Source organism: Sander vitreus, chromosome 16 (assembly GCF_031162955.1).
Source record: "Sander vitreus isolate 19-12246 chromosome 16, sanVit1, whole genome shotgun sequence".
Lineage (NCBI taxonomy): Eukaryota > Metazoa > Chordata > Actinopteri > Perciformes > Percidae > Sander > Sander vitreus.
The window spans coordinates 10,175,391-10,199,720 of NC_135870.1; the positions used below are offsets into that span (position 1 = coordinate 10,175,391).

The following is a 24,330-nucleotide window of genomic DNA, read 5'->3' on the forward strand; positions in this document are numbered from 1 at the left end:
TTAGCTGGGCTTCCAACTCACCTGGATGTGTTCTCCAGAGTGCTGCGGACTTCACTCATCTGCTCTTTCCCAAAATACACCACCGTCAGATGGACCCGGCCGTCCTGACGCACACAGACTTCCCTGTACACACACACACACACACACACACACAGACACACACACACACACACACAGACACACACACACACACACACACACACACACACAAAGGAAGGGACATTATGGATGAAAGCGTTCTACAACTGAGCAGGAAGGAAGAGCACTGTGATCAAATGAGGGTTTTAAAAAAAGGTTATAAAATAAATAAAACATTTGCAGGTTACAGCTTTTCAAACATGATGATTTACTGCTTCTCTCTGTTACATTACTGCACATTTGATCTCTTAGGGTTAGTTTGACAAAACATGCATTTAAAAAGACGTCACCTTTGGATCTGGGAGATTGTATTGTTCTTGTTTCACATTTCTAGACTAAATAATGATTTCATTCATTCATTAAAAAAATTAACAGACAATTGAATTGCTAATGAAAAAAAATCGTCATTCTCGGCAATAATCCTGGCTCTCCTCATTCTGACACTACGTTACAGCAGGGAGAGATTGAACTTGAGTAAAAGAGAGACCAGGTGAGAGATGCCTGCAGGCACTTTGATGGAGAAATGTCAAATATCTCAAGCACATGCTGAAGATAATTCACCTCCTCTCCCACTGGGGACACATACACACATTTGTGAGATTCTCCCCAGAATCACATTGGGAAAAATGTCTCATAACACATAACTAGATGAACACAAAATGCTTACAAATGACTAAATGTATGCGGAGGATACTGAGTAGACATTTACAGTAAAATCATTATAGATTCTGTTTTGTTAAAGCCTCTCTCTAATGCCATTATTAGAAGTAAATTGTTTTTTTTTCTGGGATCTGATGAGGCATTCTTCAATTTGTCACTATAATTATTTCATCATGTAGTAAGAGCAATATTTGCCTTTTAAAACTCCAGAGTGTCTGTCTGCAAGTGTTTACAGTTTGTTTGTCCATCCATCCATCCATCCATCCATCCATCCATCCATCCATCCATCCATCCATCCATCCATCCATCCATCCATCCATCCATCCATCCATCCATCCATCCATCCATCCATCCATCCATCCATCCATCCATCCATCCATCCATCCATCCATCCATCCATCCATCCATCCATCCATCCATCCATCCATACACAAACAGTTTGTTTGTGTTTTTGTGAATTCACATTTTATCTCTATATTCTGCACTTTGGAAATATAGCAGCATAAATGCTGTTATTTTCCAGTCTAAATGTGAATAGAGAATATTTGACAAATGCGCAGTTACTCACTGTTATCACCTCCAACACACACACACACACACACACACACACACACACACACACACACACACACACACACACACACACACACACACACACACACACACACACACACACACACACACACACACACACACACACTTTCTCCTAGTACACTTTAATATGGATAAGGGTAAACTGTTTGCTCAGCGATTCGCTGACTCTTTCAAGTAAGTATACTTCTTGCCATGCTGTATATCAAATGCTGCTGGTCTGCCCAGGGGGGCATTTTAATGGGCTGGAACACCGCTACTAAGCAGGATTTACCATGTAAAAAGAGCTGTGATAAGCAGCAGCGGATGCCCAATAAATCACAGACATTAAAAAGGACATTTCCTCAACTGATGGTGACGTGCTGCCGAGCTGAGTGAAGCACGCTTTGCTGTTAGCTGATCAGTTTTGTGTGCTAAAATATAAAGGATTTTTCAAATGACAGCAGTTATTCATTCATATTTATTTTCACCTTGCAGATAATCAGCCCATTAAAGTTTTTTTTAATAAAAAATCATTCATTGTTTATATCACATACACATACTAGCCTGGATCTATTTGTGATATAATCTGGTATATTTGAGATGCTTATTAGCTCTATGCATTAAAATTTTATACGTATGAAATTAAATAACCTGTGGTCATGTTGCAACTGATAAAAACTGGGCTGAGATCTGTGAGGCCATCTTTATTTATGCTCTTGTCTGAATCATTTAAAGCTCTCAGATTTGTTTACATTCTGATTATGCCCACCAGCACCAAAACAATTAACTGATAACACTATATGTGCGGTTTCAAAATATTAATTACATGTTTCTTCAAAATAAAAAGGAAAACACTTTCACACAGTCAGACACAGTCTCTCTGATGTTAATTTTCTTTCCTCTAATCTCGCCCAACTCTTGTCCCTGTCTGCCTGATCCCCAATTAAAAAGTAAAACTGGAATTGAAACTGGGTTTGAACAACACAGTATCACATTTTCCTGAATTAGTTACGTGTGACACAACAAACCGTATTAAATAATTCATTGTGGGGCTTCTTGTTTAGGTCCCATTGTTTGTGTGACTTTGCAATTAACGTCTGGAAACAGAACAAGAAGAAACAGAACAAGAAGAAAGAAAAAAAAGTTTAAATCGCAGTCTCACCTGAAGTTGTGCATGAAGTGTTTGAACTTATCCGTGCGTCTGGACAGCGGGACGATGATGTTAATCGGGACATTTGCTGTGTCCACCCTCTCATTTTTCACCTTCATCAGTGGTCCAAAGGGACGGAAGAGGACCAGGCGCCTGAATTCATTACTGGACTCCCCTCTGAAGCTCAGCTCATACAGCGTCCCTTTGTCCTTCTCTGTGCGGGTGATACCTGATGGGAGAAACATATGAGCTAATGAGCAAACAAACTTAAATAACTTAGATATTAGTGCCGGTGACCCTGCATGTTTTTGTGATAATCAATGGCTGTATTTATATACAACAGTAATATCTAATAGTAGCCTGTTTATTTGATTTAGCTTGTTATCAATCTTCTCATCTAATTCCTGGGAAGAAAGTGTATTTCACAAAACGTAAATAAACAACTTCTAATAACTTCGAGAAAGAAATATATTGTGTGTGTATATTTTACATTAACTTATATACCAACATATTAACTTACAATGATGTAAATGTAAGGCAAGGCAGCTTTATTTATATAGCACATTTCAGCAACAGTGCAATTCAAAGTGCTTTACATAAAACATTAAAAAGCAGTTAGAAAAATACATAAAATACAAGAATAAAATTCACAGTGCAGTACAATAAATTAAAGAAAGGCAACATCAAAAAGAACGGTCTTCAGCCTTGATTTAAAAGAAGAAGAATTTTGAAATCTATTCTGTGAGGAACAGGAAACCAGTGTAAAGACATAAGAACTGGAGTGATGCGATCCACTTTCTTGGTCTTAGTGAGGACACGAGCAGCAGTGTTCTGAATCAGCTGCAGCTGTCTGATTTTTTAGGGAGACCTGTAAGGACACCGTTACAATAGTCAAGTCTACTGAAGACAAAAGCATGGACAAGTTTTTCCAAATCCTGGTGAGACATAAGTCCTTTAACCCTTGATATCCTTCCTCTTTTGCTCCAAAAACAACCACCTCAGTTTTTCTTCATTTAATTTAAGAAAGTTCTGGCACATGAACTGTAACCCAGTGCAATAACAATGTGACGGTATTTTTGTTGTACATAAGTGAGTTTTAATGTCAGATTTAAGTTTCTGTGCCTGAAGTTCCTCTGTGTCTTTCTTTGTCGCAATGATGTTGTTTTACTTATTTTCTCCAGGGTGTTTAAATCCCTTATGGATTTATGTGTTTCAAAGTGCCAAGGATCCTGTTTTCCCACGTTAGAATTTAACATAAAAAATGATCATCTTTTTATAAAGGAACATCATTTTTAGCATCAGGTTGTGATGCTGATGTTATATGTGGGGAAAGAAGGAGGGCATATGAGGCCACAGAAGACATTGTCCATGCACTCTGCTGCTGGGCAACAAGCCATAACTGTACATAAACCTATAACACACACACACACACACACACACACACACACACACACACACACACACACACACACACACACACACACACACACACACACACACTGAGAGAGAGTCTATTCTGGTCAGACAAATTTCAGTCAGCATGTTCCTCCAGAGAGAAGTTGTTTTTCAATTACTCTGCTATTACAAGGATTATTACTTGCAAATTGACCTACTGGGGTCAGTCGGGGTAGAAAGAAAAATGGAAATGGGGTACAGAAAGTGAGAAGTGAGACCAGAGAAAAAAAAACAGACAGGGAGAAAGAGGAATCACTGGAAATAGACATCAGAGAGCTTGGATGGCAAATATAGATAGATACAAATAAATCAAGAAGAAAGTGAAGAGCAAGTCAGAAAAAGAAGAAGAGAAAGAACAGAAAGATGTCTGTGGGCAAGGATTTGCAGTCTGATAGCATCTTGAATTAAGGTCTTCTTGTTAAGTCGGCCAGCTTCCTGTGATGAGACACGATAAGCTTTCTTTTGGTAAATAGGCTGGGCACTTTAGACTTCACTTCCTGTCTGTGTCCTTCTGTCTAACTGCACTTTTCTGTCCCTTACTAAGGACAGAACTCAGTGGTTAACAAGTTCTTTTTGCATACCTCCTCTATTTGTGTGCAGTTTCAGCTCACTAGCTTGCCAATGCAGCCCTGAAAGCACCCCGAAGATGCTTTTGTCAGTCTGGCCATCTAGACTGCCTTTTACTTTTCTAGCCGGCAGGGTTGGATAAATCACAGCTTGTTCAAGATGTGCTAAAAAAAAACAAAAAAACAATGTCCGAGTCCATTAAAGAGCAATAAGTGCAAACAAATATGAGCAGGAGGGAGTTGCTATTTCATTAAAAGCTAAGCTGCACTCTCCTGCTGTCTTGTTGAGGAATTGTGGAGGTTGTTTACACCTAGAAACGCACAAATGTATGCACATCTATTAAAATCACTGTAAGATAAACACATTACAGTAAATGGGACCACACACAAGCTCCATATTCTGACCTATGGCTCATTTCCGACAATTTCCGAGCCCCAATTGCTCACTTTAAAACCTCCACCCACTCGCACACTGAAGGTGGTGACCTTTAAAGAACACACACACACACACACACACACACACACACACACACACACACACACACACACACACACACACACACACACACACACACACACACACACACACACACACACACACACTAAAATACCCCAACAAGAGATGCTCCACTGTGAATGAGGAGCATCTGAATTAATTTCCTGTTGTGATCAGAGCTGAGCAGAACTAAGATTAGGAGGATATCCTGGCTGTACCTTTACACAAACACACTCACATATATCTGACCTTCCAGGGATTCATGTACAAAAAAAAGATCGGTTGAAGGTTGAAGAACAAAGTGGAGTATAGTGTTTGGATGTAGAAAAACATGTGTCCAGGAAATTCCGTTTGTATAGAACTCATTTGTTTTCCAAATTATGTTGTGGTGACAAATTGCTATTATCTATAGGGCAGACAGAGTTAGGTTGCCGTTAACGCACATGACTCTGAGCTATGCGAAGTCCAACATAACCATCCGTTTATCCAAACATGTACTCTGATTGGCTGAGGATGATCTTGTGATGATTAAACCTTTAGGTTAAGTTTATGCAACAAAAGCAGTTTTGGTTAAGGTCAAGGAAAGATTGTGGTTTTAGTTCAATGTTAATAAGCACGTGTCTCATGCTTCAAGTTACTGTGGACTTTTTTGTATTAAACCAGAGAATTAAGTGCCCAAACATAACCATACCTGTGAGATGCATTAACATTTCCTCATTATGTTAACAGAAAACGAATAATCCAGGCAGCTTCAAAACACATTTACTGTTGCAAATTTGTTGTAGACATTTGATGTGTTCTCACCTTCTATGAAGTCAGATGGTGTGTACACTTTGCTTGTTTGAGTTTTTTCTGCTGCGCCCCTGCTGTCTTGCTGGGATGATGGCGTGTTGAGGCTGTGCAGGGCCATCTCCAGCACCTCCCCCAGCGCCTCTCTCTTGTCCTTTCTCACTGGCTTCTCCTCGGGGTGACGCGTCAGCCCCATCTCCAGCTGGTACACCCTCTGCAGGGTGAAACTCTCAAAGGGCACCACCGCATACTCGCTGGGCAGCCTGGTGCCTGCGGTCACCTCGGCCTTCGACAGCTGGCTCCGCAGGAACTCCTGGAGGTCCGCCTGCTGGCTCTTGGCTCCCTGAGCCTCCCCGAGACCGCCTCCCTGGGACACAGCCCCGGCTTCCTGTCCCTCTGCTGGGCCCCCAGCAGCTCTCTTCAGGCTCTCCTGCACTCCTTTCAGCTGCTGGCTACGCTCCTGCAGAGCCTCCTTGAGCTGAGCTATCTGCTTCTTCAAGGAGGAGATGTGGAGGCGATGCTGCTCCTCGCGCTCTTGGAGGAGCACCTGATAAGATTGAACACCCGGCTGTCCACCGCTTTGAGGAGCTCGTGCTCCTCCTGTCCCACCTACGCCTGCTCCAATCCCCGGCCCCGTGCCCCCTAGGCCGGGGTGGTTGGGTCCAGCGCGGGGGAGAGCATGGCTCAGTGGAGGGCCATCAGAGTGGGGGGGGCTGCAGGTCATCACATAGAGGAGCGACAGGGAGCAGCAGAGGAGCACCAGCACGCCTCCAACACGGGAGACCCAGGCTAGCAGACCACGCCGCAACATTGCTGCATGTAGCATCAAAACTCACTCCTCTGCGTTAAACATACACACACACACACACACACACACACACACACACACACTCCGAAATATCATGTAACCTCACACACTCCAGCCTTGATGATAAGAGTCCATTTGTGATTATGTTCCATCACCCAGTGAGGAGGCCAGCTACTTATCAGTATGAGGTCATTTCATCTGAATTAGGTCATCGCCTCTCCACTGCCTGAGATTGTGATTTGTTTTGTCATTGGCAGGGTGAACGTATGAGAAAAAACACTTTTTTCCTTTCTGTTGGTCCAATTAGCTCCATGGTCAGCAAGAAGACTCAGGCCCAAACGATGTTACATCAGCTATCACTCATATGTGACTCATCTGTTCGCTGACTCCCTCAGTCAGTTCATAACGTCCTTTTCGCATCAGCCCAGATGAAGCAGTGTGGCGGACAGGGCAAAAATGTTATGTTTCATGAGAAAGCAAATCCTCTGTGGTGAGCGGTGGTTTCCCCATGTTGTTTTCCTGACAGAGAACAGAAAGGAGAGCGGTTTGTCAGACAATTATTCTTAACATTTTGACCTCCACCAAACTCCATCCCATCATGGTTACTTGTGGCATTTAAAAGTCAAAAACATGCCAGGCCACTTTGACATGTTACTTTAGTATGGCAAAAAGAGTTTAACTGCCTTCGCCAAACTAAGCATTCCTTCAGGACTGCAGCTTCTGGAAAACAATGTTGTCACTGATGTGTGAGAAAATGAGGCAAAGTGAAAGAGTGTGCTTAAAAGTGTACAGATCACACTGTGTTATTGTGAGTGTGTTCAGTGGAAACTAGGACATATCCGGTACATCTGTCTACTGTATATATACCTGCATACTGACTCAGTGGTGAGAAAGGCAAGGCAGAGACTGCTGAAAAAACTTGGAAAAAACAACAAAAACGTCCAAAACAAAGTGCAGAAAAAGATGGACAAAAAACTTGGAAAAAAGCGACAAAAACGTCGGGAAAGGCTTCAAAAACATCGAAAAAGGTGACAAAAACATCGGGTGCCATAAAAGACCACAAAACCATTGAAAAAAAAAAGTTTAAATTTTGACCCAGAAAAACAAAAAGTTGCCGGCTCTCTGTTGAGGTCAGGTAGAAGGTTCCAGGTACACCAGGCCAGCACTGAGACCCTCAGACCACTAGAATCCTCAATGAGGACACTGCCTAAGACTGTTTGTACAAAAAAGTTATGGATTTTGTTACTTTCCGACGGAGGAATGCTAACTGCTGCTTCCAGTCTTTATGCTAAGCTAAGCTAAGCTAAGCATTTCCTGGCTCTACCTCCATATTTAGTGTATAGACGTGAGAGTAGAATCAATCTACTCCTCTAACTCTTGGCAAGAAAGTGAGCAAAACATATTTCCCAACTAGTCTATCTATAAATAAATTTTTTAAAAAAAGAATATTTTTGATTCACAGCATTATGGTTTTCTTTCTCTTACTTTTTTCTGGTGAATGACTTTAATTTCTTCAGCAAACAATAACAATCCTTAAAATTAATCAACCCACAATTAGGAGTGGTCATTGCTTCATTTTAAGGGGTCCGAAGCTCAAAAGGTGATCATGATGTGATCAAATATTGCCAAAAATATAATATAAGAGAGTAGATGCTGACTTATATCCTACACCAGTACAGAAAAGGTGAGTGACATTATGGTGAATTTGGATGTGTGAATGGGAGCCTTGAGTGTGCATATATAAATATATATATATATATATATATATATATATATATATATATATATATATATATATATACATACATGTGTATATATGTGTGTTTTTGTGGGAAGGTGTTTCAGTGTTTGAGTTACAGTATGTATCTGTAAATGTATCTCTGTGCATCATTCTCGGCCTCTCTTGACTCCTCACACAGACAGCTCTTTGACAGGGCAGCCTGAAGCCGAGCCTAATGAAAGGATTAGTATGTGGCAGGAGTGAATACTGGACTGTGCTCTAACAGACGGCTGAATCAGGAGAGACAGGGCGTCTCTCCAGCAGTACCTCCACTGCCGACTTAGGGAATGTTTGAGGAGAGGGTGCTCGCAGGGGAAAGTGGGTGAGTGAGAGCTGGAGAGCAAAATATGGCGTCTGTGATGGAGTATCATCCTTTTAAATTACAGAAAAATCCTCATGATGTCATTCTATGAGCCCATAAATATGTCATCCCATTAATGTTGTGGTGGCAGTTTATTAACTGGTTGGTTCACAAGCAGCTCTCCCTAGTCTTGTATCCATGTGATCACAAGCTGGGAACCCTTAAATAATGACATCACTCCTCCCAGATGACTTTGACTTTCCTGGTTTCATGACTTCCCGTAACAAACTGCACATTGGCACTGATGCCAGTGAATCACAAACCATTCAAACAAAATAAAGCATGCACTTAGTTATGACATTGTAAAGGTCAATTTGCCTTTCTATTGAGCAACAAATGCACTTTTTTGCATTTTTATTTAGACTTAAGAGTAAGCCTTGAGCAGAACATGCTTATCTTCACACAATCACCAATCACAAGACAAATATCACGTATAGCTATACATTTTAAAACGACTATTGATAAAAGTAATTTAAAGCATTTTCTTCACATATCTTTTATGCCAAGACGCCTCTCTCTAAATATACAACACACTATAAAACATCAATCATTTACAACAAGTTATTTCTATTATCAATTAATCTGTTGTTTATTTTTTCCAATTAATCATTTTGACTGTATTGTTTAATCTGTACAAAAACAAATAAGGTTATTTCCCAAAATAATGAACTATTCCTTTAAACAATTACATTATTATTCACGTCATTTTTTTTTTTTTTTTTTTTACTGTTGATTAACTTATTGACAAATATTGTCAGCACTTATATAAAATATAGGCTATAAAATGTTTATGTAGTACATGATACTGAAACAACAATGCCTATCTGTATCTGACAGCGCTGTATTTCTTGTTAAGACGTGTTACTTTTAGAAACAATTGCCAAATGCATCACAAACACAATAGCGGTACAGACCCTCGACGGCAAAGCAGTCAATCCCTGTTGTTACGCTCCAGGAGAAAGATTCATCACTGTAAAGTGGCTGGTGTGACTGAGATTTATGTGCAGAGAGTCACAGTCAAACTACTGAGTCTCACCGGGAATGAATGAGTTGATTCAGTCCTGGTTATTTGACTCCCCGTGGGGATAGGCATGGCTGCAGCACAGGAACACTGGCGGCTAAATAATCATGTTTGATTTTATGGGTGGTGCGATGTCGAAACAGGCGTCTGTCATTTCCTGCTTTGTGTTACCGTACTTGCCCATATAATGCTTAACTTTAAAGTATTTCCTGAAATAATACTTGCTATGTGACATTTATATTTCCTTTACACATTGTGTAAAACAAGTATTATTGTATTAGAAATAGTTAAGAAATCCATAAAAGAAATGCAATGTATACTGTTTCCTTAGTTTTCCTTGGTTGTTTCAGCCATGCAGATGTCACTCTAGGGATGGCCATGACATTTCGTACAAATATGCATGGTTCCCAGGGAATGAATCCAGTTACTTTGGTGCTTCCCTGACCTTTCCTGTAACTTGAGCAACAATTTATTTCGTTGTTTCCTTTATTTATAGTTATCTGAATATTACACAGAAAACTTTGTTGATGAGATACTTAAGCTTCACACAAGAACCGAAGACGTCAAGACTTCCAGTAATTCCACCCAGTATTAACAGTATGTCCTCAAAATGGTTAGACTGAAACGGTTATCAAATCTAACAGTTCTTGTTTTTTGGAGCAGTGACTTCCCTCTCTAACTCTGTGCCTGACAGGATCAGCACCTGATTACTGTTTCCTGGTGTTTGTTTCAACCTTAACTGTTCTGGCACATCCTCTAACAAAGATCTCCTGGAACTGAAATTGCCAAAATCCTCTTTGCATAACAGAACTAATAAATCTACATGCAACATAGACACTGTCAGGGTTGTTTACCAACAGAGAAACAAGGCAGGGGACACATTTCCTCACTTCCTGAGACGACATAACTGATAAATGGGTTTCCTTCCTTTTCAAATATTTCATTCTCTCTGCGAGATGGCCAGAGAGAGATAAAATAAATGATCAGGCTGCCTGTCATAAAGAAGAGAAAAAGAGAGGGGAGAAAAAGAATGATTTAGTGTTTGGTGGCCAGAGATGTTTTTCCAAAACAGAGCTCCGCTGCATCTGTTTCAGCCTCCAAAACCACTTCCTCCCGTCCTGCTGCAGCTTCCTGCCCATGGGGCATTTGTGTGTGCTTCAATTAGTGTGTATCTAAGTGGCAATATGTGTATGTGTATATCTGTTACATTTGCAGAAAGAATATTAACGTTAACCTCTTAACGCCTGTCAACAGTGATGTGTTTATCTTTGTGAAAATAAGGAAAAAAAGGGTGTGAGAAAAATGGAACTGCAGGAGTTTGCTGTCAGAAAAGAGAAAGAATGAATTTCTTCTTCTCAGCCCTCTGCGTCATTTCTGGTTGTCAGTTACACTAGTGCAGCAGAATTCACACACAGGTGACAGGGTATCTGTGTGTGTGCACCTCTCTGTACTACAGCTTACACAGGTCAAACTTTTAAATGTCTAAGGCATTTGAGAAGCAACCTTGTGACCCTCTCATCGTGACAAATGTAGCATCTCAGCCCTGCTGTCAGATTTAAAGAGCTCATTCTCTCTGTGCTCTGCTAGTATTTAATATATTCACGCTATAAAGAATAATGTATGCACTGAAACCATAGAGTATGTTCTCTTCAAAGGCATACACACTTTGCACATGCATTGACTGAGAGGATGTGAGTGTGTGCCTGAGTGTGTGTGGAAGAGAGAGAAATTGCAGACCACAGGGCCACAAACCACATAGAAGATACTGTACATATGCTTGCATGTTTTAGCTCTTTAACTGCAAATTCTACACTTTATATTTCCATATTCATGCTCAAGAGTTTTTAACTATTTTCCTTCTGTTCCTGGGAGTTTTCCATTCTGCAATGAAAGGCTAATAGCAGACTCATAAAAATTTGAGTTAAAATGCTTTGAGTTGTGTAATCCATCACACCCAATCCGCATTACGCTTGGCCACAGTTAGATAATCATTGCAAGGTTAATCAGTTTAAAAGGGGCAATCCATTGATTTAGTGTTCCACTTGACAGAGAAAATTTTAAATAACAAGCAAGGATTTATAGTTGTGCATACATCGAGTCATTTCCACTGCAAACCTTCTGCTCAGTGCGATCTCTGCACCGCTAACAGCTATCACAGCGTACAAAACAACATAAATACGGCGACTGCATGGAATTGTCTCATATTCAGTAACAGAGGTGGCCTTCATATAAGAGCTGCAAAGATGAATCGATTAGTTGTCAACTATTAAATTATTTGCCAACTATTTTGATAATCGATTAATCAGTTTGAGTCATTTTTATAAAAAAAAAAGTTTAAATTATCTGATTCCAGTTTCTCAAATGTGAATATGTTCTTATAGTTAAGAAGTTATAATTTCGTCACTCCTCTATGGCAGTATACTGAATATCTTTGAGTTGTAGACAAAACAATACGTTTTGAGGGCTTTGAAAAACACTGATTGACATGTTTCCCCATTTTCTGACATTTTAAGACCAAACAACTAATCAATGTATAATTGACAGATTTAGCGACAATGAAAAATAATCATAGTTGCAGCCGTACTTCATTTCACATAATCAAATAATTAAAGCATGCACTATGAATCTGTCTAGAGTTGTGGTGCTAATTAGAGAAATACAATGCTGAACTATAAATCAATACCTACACAGTTCGTATTTATGGCGGGACTCTCGTTAACCCCTTGTATCAGCTGTTGTATAAATGAATATATCCTGACTATTAGTTCCAATAAGCAGTCCAGCTCCAAAATCACTCAATCATACATTTCACATCATGTAACCAATAGCGCTTCTTTGTTAGACCATCCCTGACTGATAAACTCCCAGGTCTATCAAACTCCATGCCCCCCAGATTGTAACACAGGCCTTTTGTTTTAAATGTTGTCTTTAAGCCCAAGCTGAGATAGCCCTGATGACATCATTATATACTTATGACATAGCTCCTCCAGAGCCACCAGACATGATACAACTGTCTCCACAGGCAACTATGATGAGTAGTAAACTGAACTTGGTGTAAAATTAAAGGTGTTCCCCTTTAATTGAGTTGAGGGATCTGAGACTGAGTGAGTCTGCATGTTACCTCACAATAATGCAACTTTGACAAAAATGAATGCAGACTTGATGTTAAAAATTACCCAACTAAAGCAAGTTTAGAGAAACTGCTAAAAGAGTATCATATTGTACAGTAATGAATGGAAACCAACTGATGCCTAAAACAAAGTTCATTCTGTTTTTTTTTAATCGCAACAGTGTGTAAAATGATTGGCTGTTATGGAAAGGACTGAAACATGCAACATCGCTGTTATTGTCCTTTAAAAATGCCAACTCTCCCTTAACTTTGAACTCACAGTTACTTACAGTCCAATACTCAAACATGCACACGTTTATATGAGAGTGCATGGATGCATTAATCTTTAAACAACCCCCTCCTCCTATACACATCCACTCTCTCTAAGTGGTCTCAGTGATCATTACAAACAACCTGATAAACCACAGAACCATGCATGTTTAAAATCTGTACCATACTGTCTGTCTATATGTCTCTATCCTGTCTTCCTACAGCCTAAAATGAGGAATAACATCTAGGGGTGTAAGCTAGGAGAGGAGGGAAGAAGGAAGAGAGGAGAGATTAATTAGGATAAATTAAAAAATGAGTAGAAAAATGAGGCTGGTGAGAGCTATATGCCCACAGATTACTTAGGGGAACGGTTAAGCGAGTTGATCAGATACATGGTGTGAGAGGAGAAAACGAACAAGTCAGTATAAAGTGAGCATGTGGGAGGAGAAGGAAGGAGAGTGAAGCAGAGAAAGGTTCTTTGATGTCTCTTGTCCCCTCAGGTGATTCTCCCTCCCATTCATTAGGGGCCGGTTTCCCCGGAACCTGCCTGTCGACGTGCCATCTGGAGAGCCCTTAAAAAACCCCACATTACACTCTTCTACTTCACTACAAATGGCCTGTGTTAACATTCACCACCCTCCTCCTCCTCCTCCTCCTCCTCTTCTTCTCTCTGTTGGTCCTCAAAGTGTTCCCATTTCTTCACAGTTAGGTTAGATGGTATCAGATGAAACTTGAATGGGCCCCATGGGGAAAATGGGTCATTGCATTGCAGCCAATGTAGAGCACAAAAGATAGATAGATAGATAGATAGATAGATAGATAGATAGATAGATAGATAGATAGATAGATAGATAGATAGATAGATGGATAGATGGATAGATAGATAGATAGATAGATAGATAGATAGATAGATAGATAGATAGATAGATAGAGAGATAGAGAGATAGATAGATGTGACAGACAATCTGCAATTATTCATCTGAAGATATTTTTTCACCATTTTCTGACATGTTATAGACAATTTATCATAATGATTATAATTGTCAATTGCCACCCCTTTTTCAAGTGAAAAGATAAAGCCAGAAATGGAACAAATGGGGGAAAAAAAAGTGCAGGCCGTATACGGTTTGCTAGTCGCCACCCAAAGTACATTTCATTTTTGTTTTACAGGAAGAGAAAAGACAAGGATTTTGATATAAAAAATACTCCAAAATATATTAATTTCTTAACATATTTAATGCAGGAACACAGGGTTACAATTTGGAAAAGGTATTTTTCATTTAATTGTCTCTTTAAGGGATTCTCAAAATGTTTGCCTATGTTATGTGTTGTTTGTTTGTTGGTTGGGCTACACATTCTATGTCGGATTTTAAGCTCATCGCGGATATATGGGTGTATGTTAGCCAATATATGAGAAGAAGTGGATAGCGTTATCAGCTTTAAAACTCTGTATCTGTCTCTTATCAAGAATATGGAGAAGTGCTTTGCTAGCATTTTAAAACAGAAGTAGTTTCTGTCAGCCATCAACAGTTACTCTGATTTCTATCTGAAATGAACAGCGTGGAACACAAACATTGATTTTAGTGCCTTTAGTACAGATTGATCTCCTCCATAAACCAATAACACAATAACAGCCACCACCCAAATTTACAATGTGCTATATACAGTATGTCTGTGCAGAGGGGAAATTAGTGGGCATTCCCTCGTTCAGTAAAACACAATGGAAAACCACAATACAATTCTGATAGGGCACAGCTCATCTCTGCGTAATCATGGTGCACTATAATAAATCTTAGTTTGTATAGTAAGACACTCCCTGTGCCGCATGCTTCACAGTAGCTGACACTGATTTTACAAGTGGAAATTTATGAATAGTTGACAATAGGGATAGCAAGTGAGCAGTCAAATTGAGATTTACACAACAAAAATGATTTCCAGTGTGTCCACAAATCACATCTGTTCATTTCAGCTATTCACCTGCAACACACCGTCATAATTGCACATCATCACCTTTACAACATTCTTGCCACTTGTGCAACATTATCCGACGGAAATGTTTGGCAAATGAGTTGTGAAAGATGTTAACAAGAGTGAGCCAAGTTCAGTCATGGCCAGAGCTCATTACTTCCCTCTTCTCCCTGGACAGTTAACTGCCACACAGACATTACTACCAGGCTGAACTGTGGCATTTCTCAACTGTGGTGTCTTTGCATGCAAACGTGCATAGTGTGTGGTGTTCTTCACCCTCTGCTATTGATAATTTATAGTGGTTTATGTGGGGCAACTAACAGTCAGCCCTAGAGGAAATAAACCCTTCAGTGTCATTCATAAGCTCTCCATTCAATTTAATAGATTTTTATAAATCAGCATTATCTAACTGAGCAAAGACAACTGTAATATCATCAGAGGTACTTTGTCAATACGCTGCAGGGACATTACATCAGCACCATTAACATGTCCTGCAAGATTCCTGTTATCTGATCTATGAAACATGAGATTATATGTTGTCTGCACTGCAACACAAAGTGAGAACACACACACACACTCCCAGAGTCATTGAAAATGAATAAACACACATGTAGGAGAGAGACACACACACATACACACAATCAAATGAAATGGGGCAACTTTATCTTCCAGGCACAGAAAGCACATATATGTCATAAAGTATCACATCATACAGTTATTTACCCTCAGCATACTATGTGTACACTCTCCAGAGTCTTTCTCTTCTCTGCTTGCTAAACAACCTCAAATCCCACATAATCTCCAGTTTCATTCTTCCGATATAAGAAAAACAACTCTGTCAGCTTGCAAACCAAATATTTCTGCGTGCTAGGTGCCTGTTAGTGAATGCACTAAGCAGGATTAGAACCATTTTCCTGATAAAACCTCCAGCTCGCTCAGTATGCTGCATACTGTGTGTGTGTATGCCTGTATGAGTATGTATGTGTGTGTGTGTGTGTGTGTGTGTGTGTGTGTGTGTGTGTGTGTGTGTGTGTGTGTGTGTGTGTGTGTGTGTGTGAGAGAGAGTGTAAGTGAGATGCTGAAAGGAAACCTGCACTTTCACTGAGTGCATGTAATTTTATTATCTGGGTCTACCCACCAGAAATTATTGTGGGTGTTTTTTTTTTTAATTCCTCCATGTGATTTTGCTTTCAAGTGACCTAAAACATGACTCACAGATTAATAACCTGCAGGGCTTTCATCATCATCATTGACGATAAGGACTGTTTCATTTATATTAAATAGGCCTATGTAACAAAAACTTGTATCCACACAGTTGACTCTTTCATAGTCAAAGTATGTTCATAAAGTGCATTATGGAAAAGATTTTTACAATTGGTAGCTGTTTTTTCATGATTGCTCACGAAAAGTAGCTGGATATTTCCAGCAAATACAGCAAACTTGAAGTTAACATTGAGCAGGGTGAGAAAGCTCACCGTAAACTCATCACATGCGAACTATTAAGATGTAATAATTCTGTTTTAAACTATGGCTATCGACATTGCAACATCTGTAGTTTACAATGTTAAAGTGTACTCTCACCCGGTCAATTTACCTCTAGTTGCAGCAGTCGTTGCTTCAGTCCATCCTGCGTGGAGGCTTTGTTTTTGTCCCGGTGCTGCGGTCCCGTCCCTGCAGCCCTCCACCGGTCTGCAACCGACACATGCGAGAGCATGAGCGGGTGTGAGCGCTTGGACCGCCAAATAGCGTGAAGCCTGCCGAAGAGAGGCAGACGAACACTGGAACATGAGGGGTGCTTCCTTCAAAATAAAATAAATTTACCAAGATACAATTCTGAAATGCTGCATAATCGTAAATAGCCTACATTTTGTCTTGGTTAAGTCACACGTATCAGTTAAGAGGTTTAAATACATATTTTGACTGCCTGTTTCATGCTGGAGTTTTAACAGATTTTAGCGTGTTTAAAATATATTTTAACAAATTAAATTGTTTTAAGTGGGCTTCCTTGTGACCCACAGCACACTACGAATAACTATGAACATAGCTAGATAACGTTATCTACGCTTTTTCGCTTTCCCTTCCAATAATTTAAACGTTAAAGTTAGCTTAGATTTTCTACCCTAAAGTGAACTACTAACAAAATCCAGCACCTCTAAAACACAGTATTGTCTTTCTGCACACAAAAATGGATTAAACAAGTGTAAAAAAAAAAACAACAAAAAAAACTAACATTTGCGGTTTTAAGATGACTCTGGAAAGAACCAACTTAGGAGACGTTACTGGTTATAGTTTAAAATGGCTTGCTTTGCCCCCCTACTTCTGGCCTTTATGCTAAGCTAACTCGCTATCTAGCTTTACCTTTTCAAATACAGCAGTGGGGTCTGTGACACTCACGTCAAACTACGAAGTAATTTAGCGCCAATGTCAACAATGTCAATGTGAGCAATATTAGTTGCCATTTATAATCCTCAAAAAAATACTTAACCTATTTGGATTTTGGGAGGGGTCATGTTGCTAAAAAGTAGCTTAATGTCAACACTATGATCAACAACAGTCACAGATACAACGCATATTAACTAGTATTAGTGGACTTGAAACATGTCAAGTTGTCATTAGATCAAAATCATGTTCATAAGCAATTCTAATAAAACTAGGAAGTCATTAAGTTGATTTAAGTCAATGCTAAGTATGTTTTTTTTAACGGTGATCTGACCTTATTATCTAGTCTTGTGATGAAAACTTGGAAAGTTTAGATCTAGGCCATAGACTGATATACAGTCTATGATCTAGGCATATCACCATTCATCAATTTTATTATGTATAGGCGTTTTATTTTAAGGGTTTTGAGCGGAAGTTCTGTTTCTTAACGTGGTGACCTTGACAGTAGCGCTCTCTCCATGCAGGGTCCGCCGGTCCCTGCAGCTCTGCGCCTCCCTCCCGCCCTGCTCTCACATAAAGACAACCTTGTTAGTTGATTCAAGACACCGTTACAGCGGCAGGAAACACTACTGCCTTTCATTTGTAAAGCCAACAAGAAGTCCGACTGACTCCAATTATTGTGAAGTCGACATAAAGATCCACCCTAATCTGAACTGGAAGGTTCTCAAGCAGCAGAGAGGAAGCAAACAAATATTAGACATTTTCTTCATCACTGCACATATCAAGGATAACATCATGTGAATTTCAGTTGTAGGCTAATTGTGTGATGACTCATGATTTAATTACCTTATTACCATTACACAGTGGTTGAAGAAATAGGCCTACTCAGATCTTTTAAGTAAAATTAGCACCACAGTGTAAGTAAAAATACAAAGGTATTAGCATTAAAATATACCATAAGTGCCAAAAGGCTAATTTCAGATTATTGGATTTTATTGGATTATAATTGATACATTAATGTGTCCATCACTTTAATGCTGCTGGTATAGATAGGGTTATTATTTTAATTACTTTATATACAGCTATAACTTGTGAATTTTCCCCAGAGATCAATAAATATCCTAACTATCCTAATACATCATAATGTATTTGTTGATTACAATTTGTATTATCATCTGAATCTATGCATTACCTAGAAACTAAAGTTATTAAATACATGCAGTGGAGTAAAAAGTATACCAATTTAGTTACTTTCCAACACTGTCATTACAGGACACAAAATGAGCCTATATGCGCTTTCTTATATTCACACTATAATTATAACACTTATATAACACTCTAATAAGACCCCCTGAATAGAGGGTTATATTTGAATGAAAAAATGAAATTGTAAGTGTCCTTTTGTGACAGTGGCCCATTTCTCATGGGATTATGAAACATAAGAGTGAACAGCTTCCTGTGCTGGTCACAGCATCTGTCTAGAGCTGCAACGATTAGTCGATGGACAAAAAAATTAAAAGTTCTTAGTTACAACTTAGAAATTTGTATGGGCCACATCCATGAGCCAGAATAATGGGTGTAATTTTGACCTTTGATACAAACTCACACATTCTCAAAGCTAATATGATGGAATCACACACACCCTTACACCCAGCAGGGCAATGTAACTACTATTTTAACCTATAATAAAATAGACAGACCGTCATCTGATTTGAAGATGAAAAATGTACATGGATAGGTGAAGGACTGGGTTCTTAAGATCCCCTCCAAACACATTTTAAGACCTATAATAATAATACTCTTCTTTAAATAATAATGTGTGTCTGATAAGGGGTTAGGGCAAACTGTCCTAAATGTAAGTAGAATTGAAAAAATTCAAACACCATATTCTCATATATGACAAAACAGTGACCCCACATGGCAGACTATGAACCTACAGTTTCCACAAAAGTGCACCAGAGGATTAATGATTCAAAGTAGATCAATAAAGTTCAGTTCAGTTGGTTATAGATTCTCTATGCAAATTTGAGGCATCATCATTTTCCATTGCAGTCCTTTACTTGAAGGAGTTGCATCATTCTATTCAGTGCTAGACTGTGAGATGTAGGAAGTCCTCCAAGACCTGTGATGAAGGGGCGGCATACATACATACCAGAATCGACCCGAGGAGAAGCAACATCTCCAGCCAAATTTATTCCTGAAAGAAGCCTCTGGGCGTTACATGGTGTGACACGGTGTCTTTTGAAGACTTGCAGCATTTGATATTACAAAGCAGACAGGTACTGGAGAGACTGGCCTGTGCAGAGTCATCATCATGTCATCATGCCTGTTGGATGTTTTATAAGTGATAACAGCAGTGTCAGCATGCACAAGGGGGAAAAAAAGGCAATTAGGAACGAGGATGTGACTGTGCCAGCACGTTGGAAACAATGTCCTGTGGGCTTTCTGCATTTTAACGAGGCAACAGGGAATCATTTTGTTTGTACATAAAACATTGGACATATACAGAGACTCCTAACAGAAACATAAGATAAAACAGATGACAATACATCTCAGAATATATATATATATACATTTTTAATAATAACCGTCTTAACAACCCATATAAAATAAAAATACAAAAACATAGAGGCAGTTCAATGTAGAACTACAAGTCAAACCTTAAAAAGCATAAAGATACCTACCTAACAAAAGCAAGGTTTAACTGCATGTTTCATTAGTGCACAAGCTTATAAACATCAATGAATGCATTTTAAATAAACTCAGAAACTACAGTAGCTGGCTTGTATTATTCATACTTAATGCACAATTTCCTTAAAGCAGAGCATTTTTCACATATGAACCATAATGGACACGCCTGAGGTTTGTCTTAAATGCATAGGATGTTTAAAGCAGCGTTTCCAAACCTTTTTTGGAGTGTGAACCCTTAAAACAAAGCCATATCTAAATGTAAACCCCTTTATCAAAGCATGACTTGTGAGCAATTCAACCACAGTTTGATTTTTCCTTCTCAGATTATTTAGTTGAAGAATTTTAGAGTGTTTAAGAAGTAAAATATATCCAGTATTTAACTAGAAAAAAGCAAAACTATCTGAATAAATAAACATAATTTTGTGTAACAGAAATATAATTTGCTTTTTCATATCCCTTAACCATCTTCTGACCCTTCATCCCCAAGTGGGAACCACTGAACTAAAATGAGCATAGAATGATTTTACTTTGGTTTTGTTCAGCTCTCTAACGTGGCTACAGTAGCCCTCGGGAAAAGATGGGTTGACGTGTTCCTCAACGTGGTTTCCTAACCCTTAAAGTTCTGGAAGATCTCTGCAGCGTCCAGCCAGGACCTGAAGCAGGCCAGGCCTCGGTCTCTGATCTGTTTCCTGCCCTTGTCTGTGATCATGTCGCCGTTCTCCTTCACAATCACCAGTTTAGGGACCGCTGTGATCTTGTAGCGCTGCTTCAACTCACTGAGAGAGAAAGGAGACACAAAGAAAGGCTTTAATTACAACAAAAAAAAGACACCTGTAACAACTGTTGCTTTGGTTCTTCTACTTTGTGAATAAAACATGATATGCTTGACAGTGGTGGAAGATAATAAAGTATATTTACTCAGCTACGGGACATAAGTACAAATATGAGATACTTTACTAATATATTTAAATTATATACCATTTTGAACATCTGAAACTAACGATTATTTTCATTATCGATAAATCGGCTGATAATTCCTCGATGAATCTTTTTGTTTATAAAATGTCGACAAATAGTGAAACGTACCTGTTATAATACATTTCATAATATAAAGTCCACAGTGAGGTTTTCAAATTCCTTGTTTTATTAGTCCAAAACACAAAGATATTCTATTTACTATCACATATGACAAAGACAAGCAGAAAATTCTCATATTTCACAAGTGGGAAAAAGAAAACAGTTTTTGCTTATATAACGAAATTTTAAAGAAGAGTCCCGCACACTGACCATTACGCAAGCAATCATTTATTTAGAAAAATTCTACGTTTCAGTCTCAGACCTTCATCAGGTAAATTCTATCTGTAACGAAACAAATAATTGAACATCAAAAAAGTTAGAATTGACTTGGTGATCGACTAATCAACCAATCCTTACAGCTACACTGCTTCATATTTCCATTTTATGCACCTTTTGTACTTACATAATTTTAGCGACAAGATACCTAACATATAAGTCATATTTCATCTGATAGTTTCAAAAGTTTTGATGCATTGTTATTGCATAGTTATTTAAATTACACACAGTTGTATAGTTAGGTATATAAGAAATTATTTCAAATTAGCTTCCCCTTGAACAGCTACAATATTGAAATACTGCATACACTATAAAATAAAGCTGAAATAATTAGATTAATCGATTCAATGGAATTAATCGTTTCACTAATTCTTTAAGCTAAAATGCCCAAATTCTATTCATTTCAGTATCCCAAATGTAAATGTTCTGATGGTTTTCTTACTTCTATATTATTGTAAACTGAATATTTTGGGGGTTAACTGTTTGTCGGCACAAAATGAGACATCTGAGGACATCACCTTGGTCTGAGATGGCCTTTTTGTTTTTAAAACATTTACTAAATAAAGCGATTGATTTATTGAGAAGGTAAGCAGCAGACTAATCAATACAACAATGGAACTGTCAGTTGCAGAACTAGCATTGTTATTGGTTTAACAAAGCAGTACATCTTTTTTTTAAACATACAACTTACCTTCATCTTGGACAGCTACAACATTAAAATACTGCTCACACATCATGCATCAGTAAGGTTAATCCAAGAATATAACAACATATCACTGACAGGCCCATGTTGCCTTCATCATGAGTCATTTTGATATTATTATTATTATTATTATTATTATTATTATCATCATCATCATCTAGTAATATCTCTCTACTTCTACGTAAGTAACAACTTAAATGCAGAAGTTTCATTGTGGTATATCTAGGCCTACTTTTGAGTAAAGGAATATTTGTATATAAAAGGACAGGCATGTGAAAACAAAAGTAAATAGCAAAGGCTAAATCTAACATGAGACCTGAATATTCAGAATCAAATAATATAAATTGAATCAAAATGTTTCTGTCCTACATGTAACCCTAATCCCTGAGAGGGTGACTTTTATAAGGATTTTACATAAGCTGGAGCACAGACTAATGAGCTAATGGATAACAGGGTTAAATCCTAATAAGATAGGACAAATAAAGCACAATCAAGTGCAGCCAAGTAGTGCAATACATTGACGTTAAGATGTTTGTTTAAGAGCCAGGGGAAACATTCATACACTTTATAAATCAAATAACTAAACTCCCATTGACTTTTCATTATATTTTTATACTTACTGCTTGTAATCATCCGTCCAGGGCAGAGCTAGCCAGTCTCCGTGCATATCATGATAATATTCAACCATATCATCCATCGACTTGTCTGAGGAGACAAAAACTATTTCAAACTGAGCCGGAGGTTCGCTCTCTTCAACCAGTTCCGTGTAGAAATCACACAGGATGGGTGTGAAGTCTCGACATGGGGGACACCATCCTGCAGAAAAGTAGATCCCCACCACTTTATTCCTCAACGCCTCTTCAGGATCGACTAAATCCCCGTCTTTATTCAGGAGTGTCCTGCCGGTAAACACCTCTACCATGTCTGCTAAAGTCTCAGACAAACTTCAAAGTAAAAAGTCCCGGAGGTTTGACAGCTCCAAGTGTCGTTTTAGCTCATATTTCCTCGTTTCAACACCTCGACGTTGGTCAGGAGATGTGTTGGTTCTCTGAAGGCGGTTCACCTACTTTCCTGTAATATTTACCTTTCGGCAAAAGCTACTTACAGCAAATCCTGTTAACCAACGGACACCGGCAGACCAAGCAGAAGCAGCGAGTGTTGTAGTTCATTAGCCATATGGGATTCAGGGAAGGGGAGCTGCATTTAAACGCTGCTTGCATGCTAGTAATGTCCTGTTAAGCTGCAGCACGACGTCTCACAGCACTTTATGGCAAGCCCAGAGGAGCGCATGCGCAGAGCCAACGAACGTTTCGCGACGCCCACTTCCCTACACGTGACGCCCTGGTGACGCCCCTAAAGTAGTGTTTGCGCCATGGTTTGCACCCTTATATATGTCAATATTGCACCACCAATGCCTAAACCAGAGTGCAAACCACACTAGAGGAGCCAGGGGTGTGTGTGTGTGTGTGTGTGTGTGTGTGTGTGTGTGTGTGTGTGTGTGTGTGTGTGTGTGTGTGTGTGTGGGGGGGTCTCTAAAATATTGACAATATGCTATTTTTGCCATGCATTTCTATTTTTCTGTATCTTCATCATTATGGATTATGCTTAAAATTAGGCTATTATTGATGTAGCCTATGATTTCTGAATGATCACTAATTCACTTTAATAAAAAAAACTTTGCTCACTCTGCAGAGTACTATTCCCTGCTTTAGTTGGCTGTATTGTATCATACTGCGATGTTTTATTTTGATACCTGTGTGGAGGTTTGATATGGTCATTAACTGATTTTTAGCTTATAAATCAGATGTACTATTTACTTGAGAACACCTGCTGTCACCACTTTTCAGTGAAGTCTGTCACCTTTTCATTTTTCTTTTTACTTTTTGTTTGAATTATTTTCCTATTTATTTTTTACATTTTATATAATGTCAATTGTATTGTTATATGTATAATCTATGTTATACAAACTGAGATGACTGAAATAATGAATGAAAAAGCTATGAATATTTATTTGCAACAAGAGTCACAGTTAATCCTCTCAAGTTATTTTTATTTACTAA

General features: G+C 38.7%; 2 protein-coding genes across 5 annotated transcripts in view; both read right to left on the reverse strand.

Annotated features, from left to right (window-relative positions):
- The window catches only part of csgalnact1a (chondroitin sulfate N-acetylgalactosaminyltransferase 1a), a 30,750-nt gene extending 13,873 nt beyond the window's left edge, over positions 1–16,877 (reverse strand). The window contains exons 1-4 of one of the 4 annotated variants that reach the window (XM_078270983.1): positions 16,739–16,877; positions 5,843–7,154; positions 2,534–2,750; positions 22–123 (exon numbers count right to left, since the gene is read on the reverse strand). In XM_078270983.1, the coding sequence (XP_078127109.1) occupies positions 22–123; positions 2,534–2,750; positions 5,843–6,653 (1,130 nt within the window). In that variant the 5' untranslated portion in view covers positions 6,654–7,154; positions 16,739–16,877. The other 3 variants (XM_078270986.1, XM_078270985.1, XM_078270984.1) reach the window with 3 other exon arrangements.
- A 3,203-nt stretch (positions 16,878–20,080) lies between these two features.
- nxnl2 (nucleoredoxin like 2) lies at positions 20,081–23,537 on the reverse strand. The gene is made up of 2 exons (XM_078272024.1): positions 22,891–23,537; positions 20,081–20,990 (listed from the first exon to the last, which is right to left on the reverse strand). Exons 1-2 carry the CDS (start codon positions 23,190–23,192, stop codon positions 20,822–20,824), a joined length of 471 nt encoding a protein of 156 aa, XP_078128150.1. The 5' UTR covers positions 23,193–23,537; the 3' UTR covers positions 20,081–20,821.
- Positions 23,538–24,330: the final 793 nt, after the last annotated feature.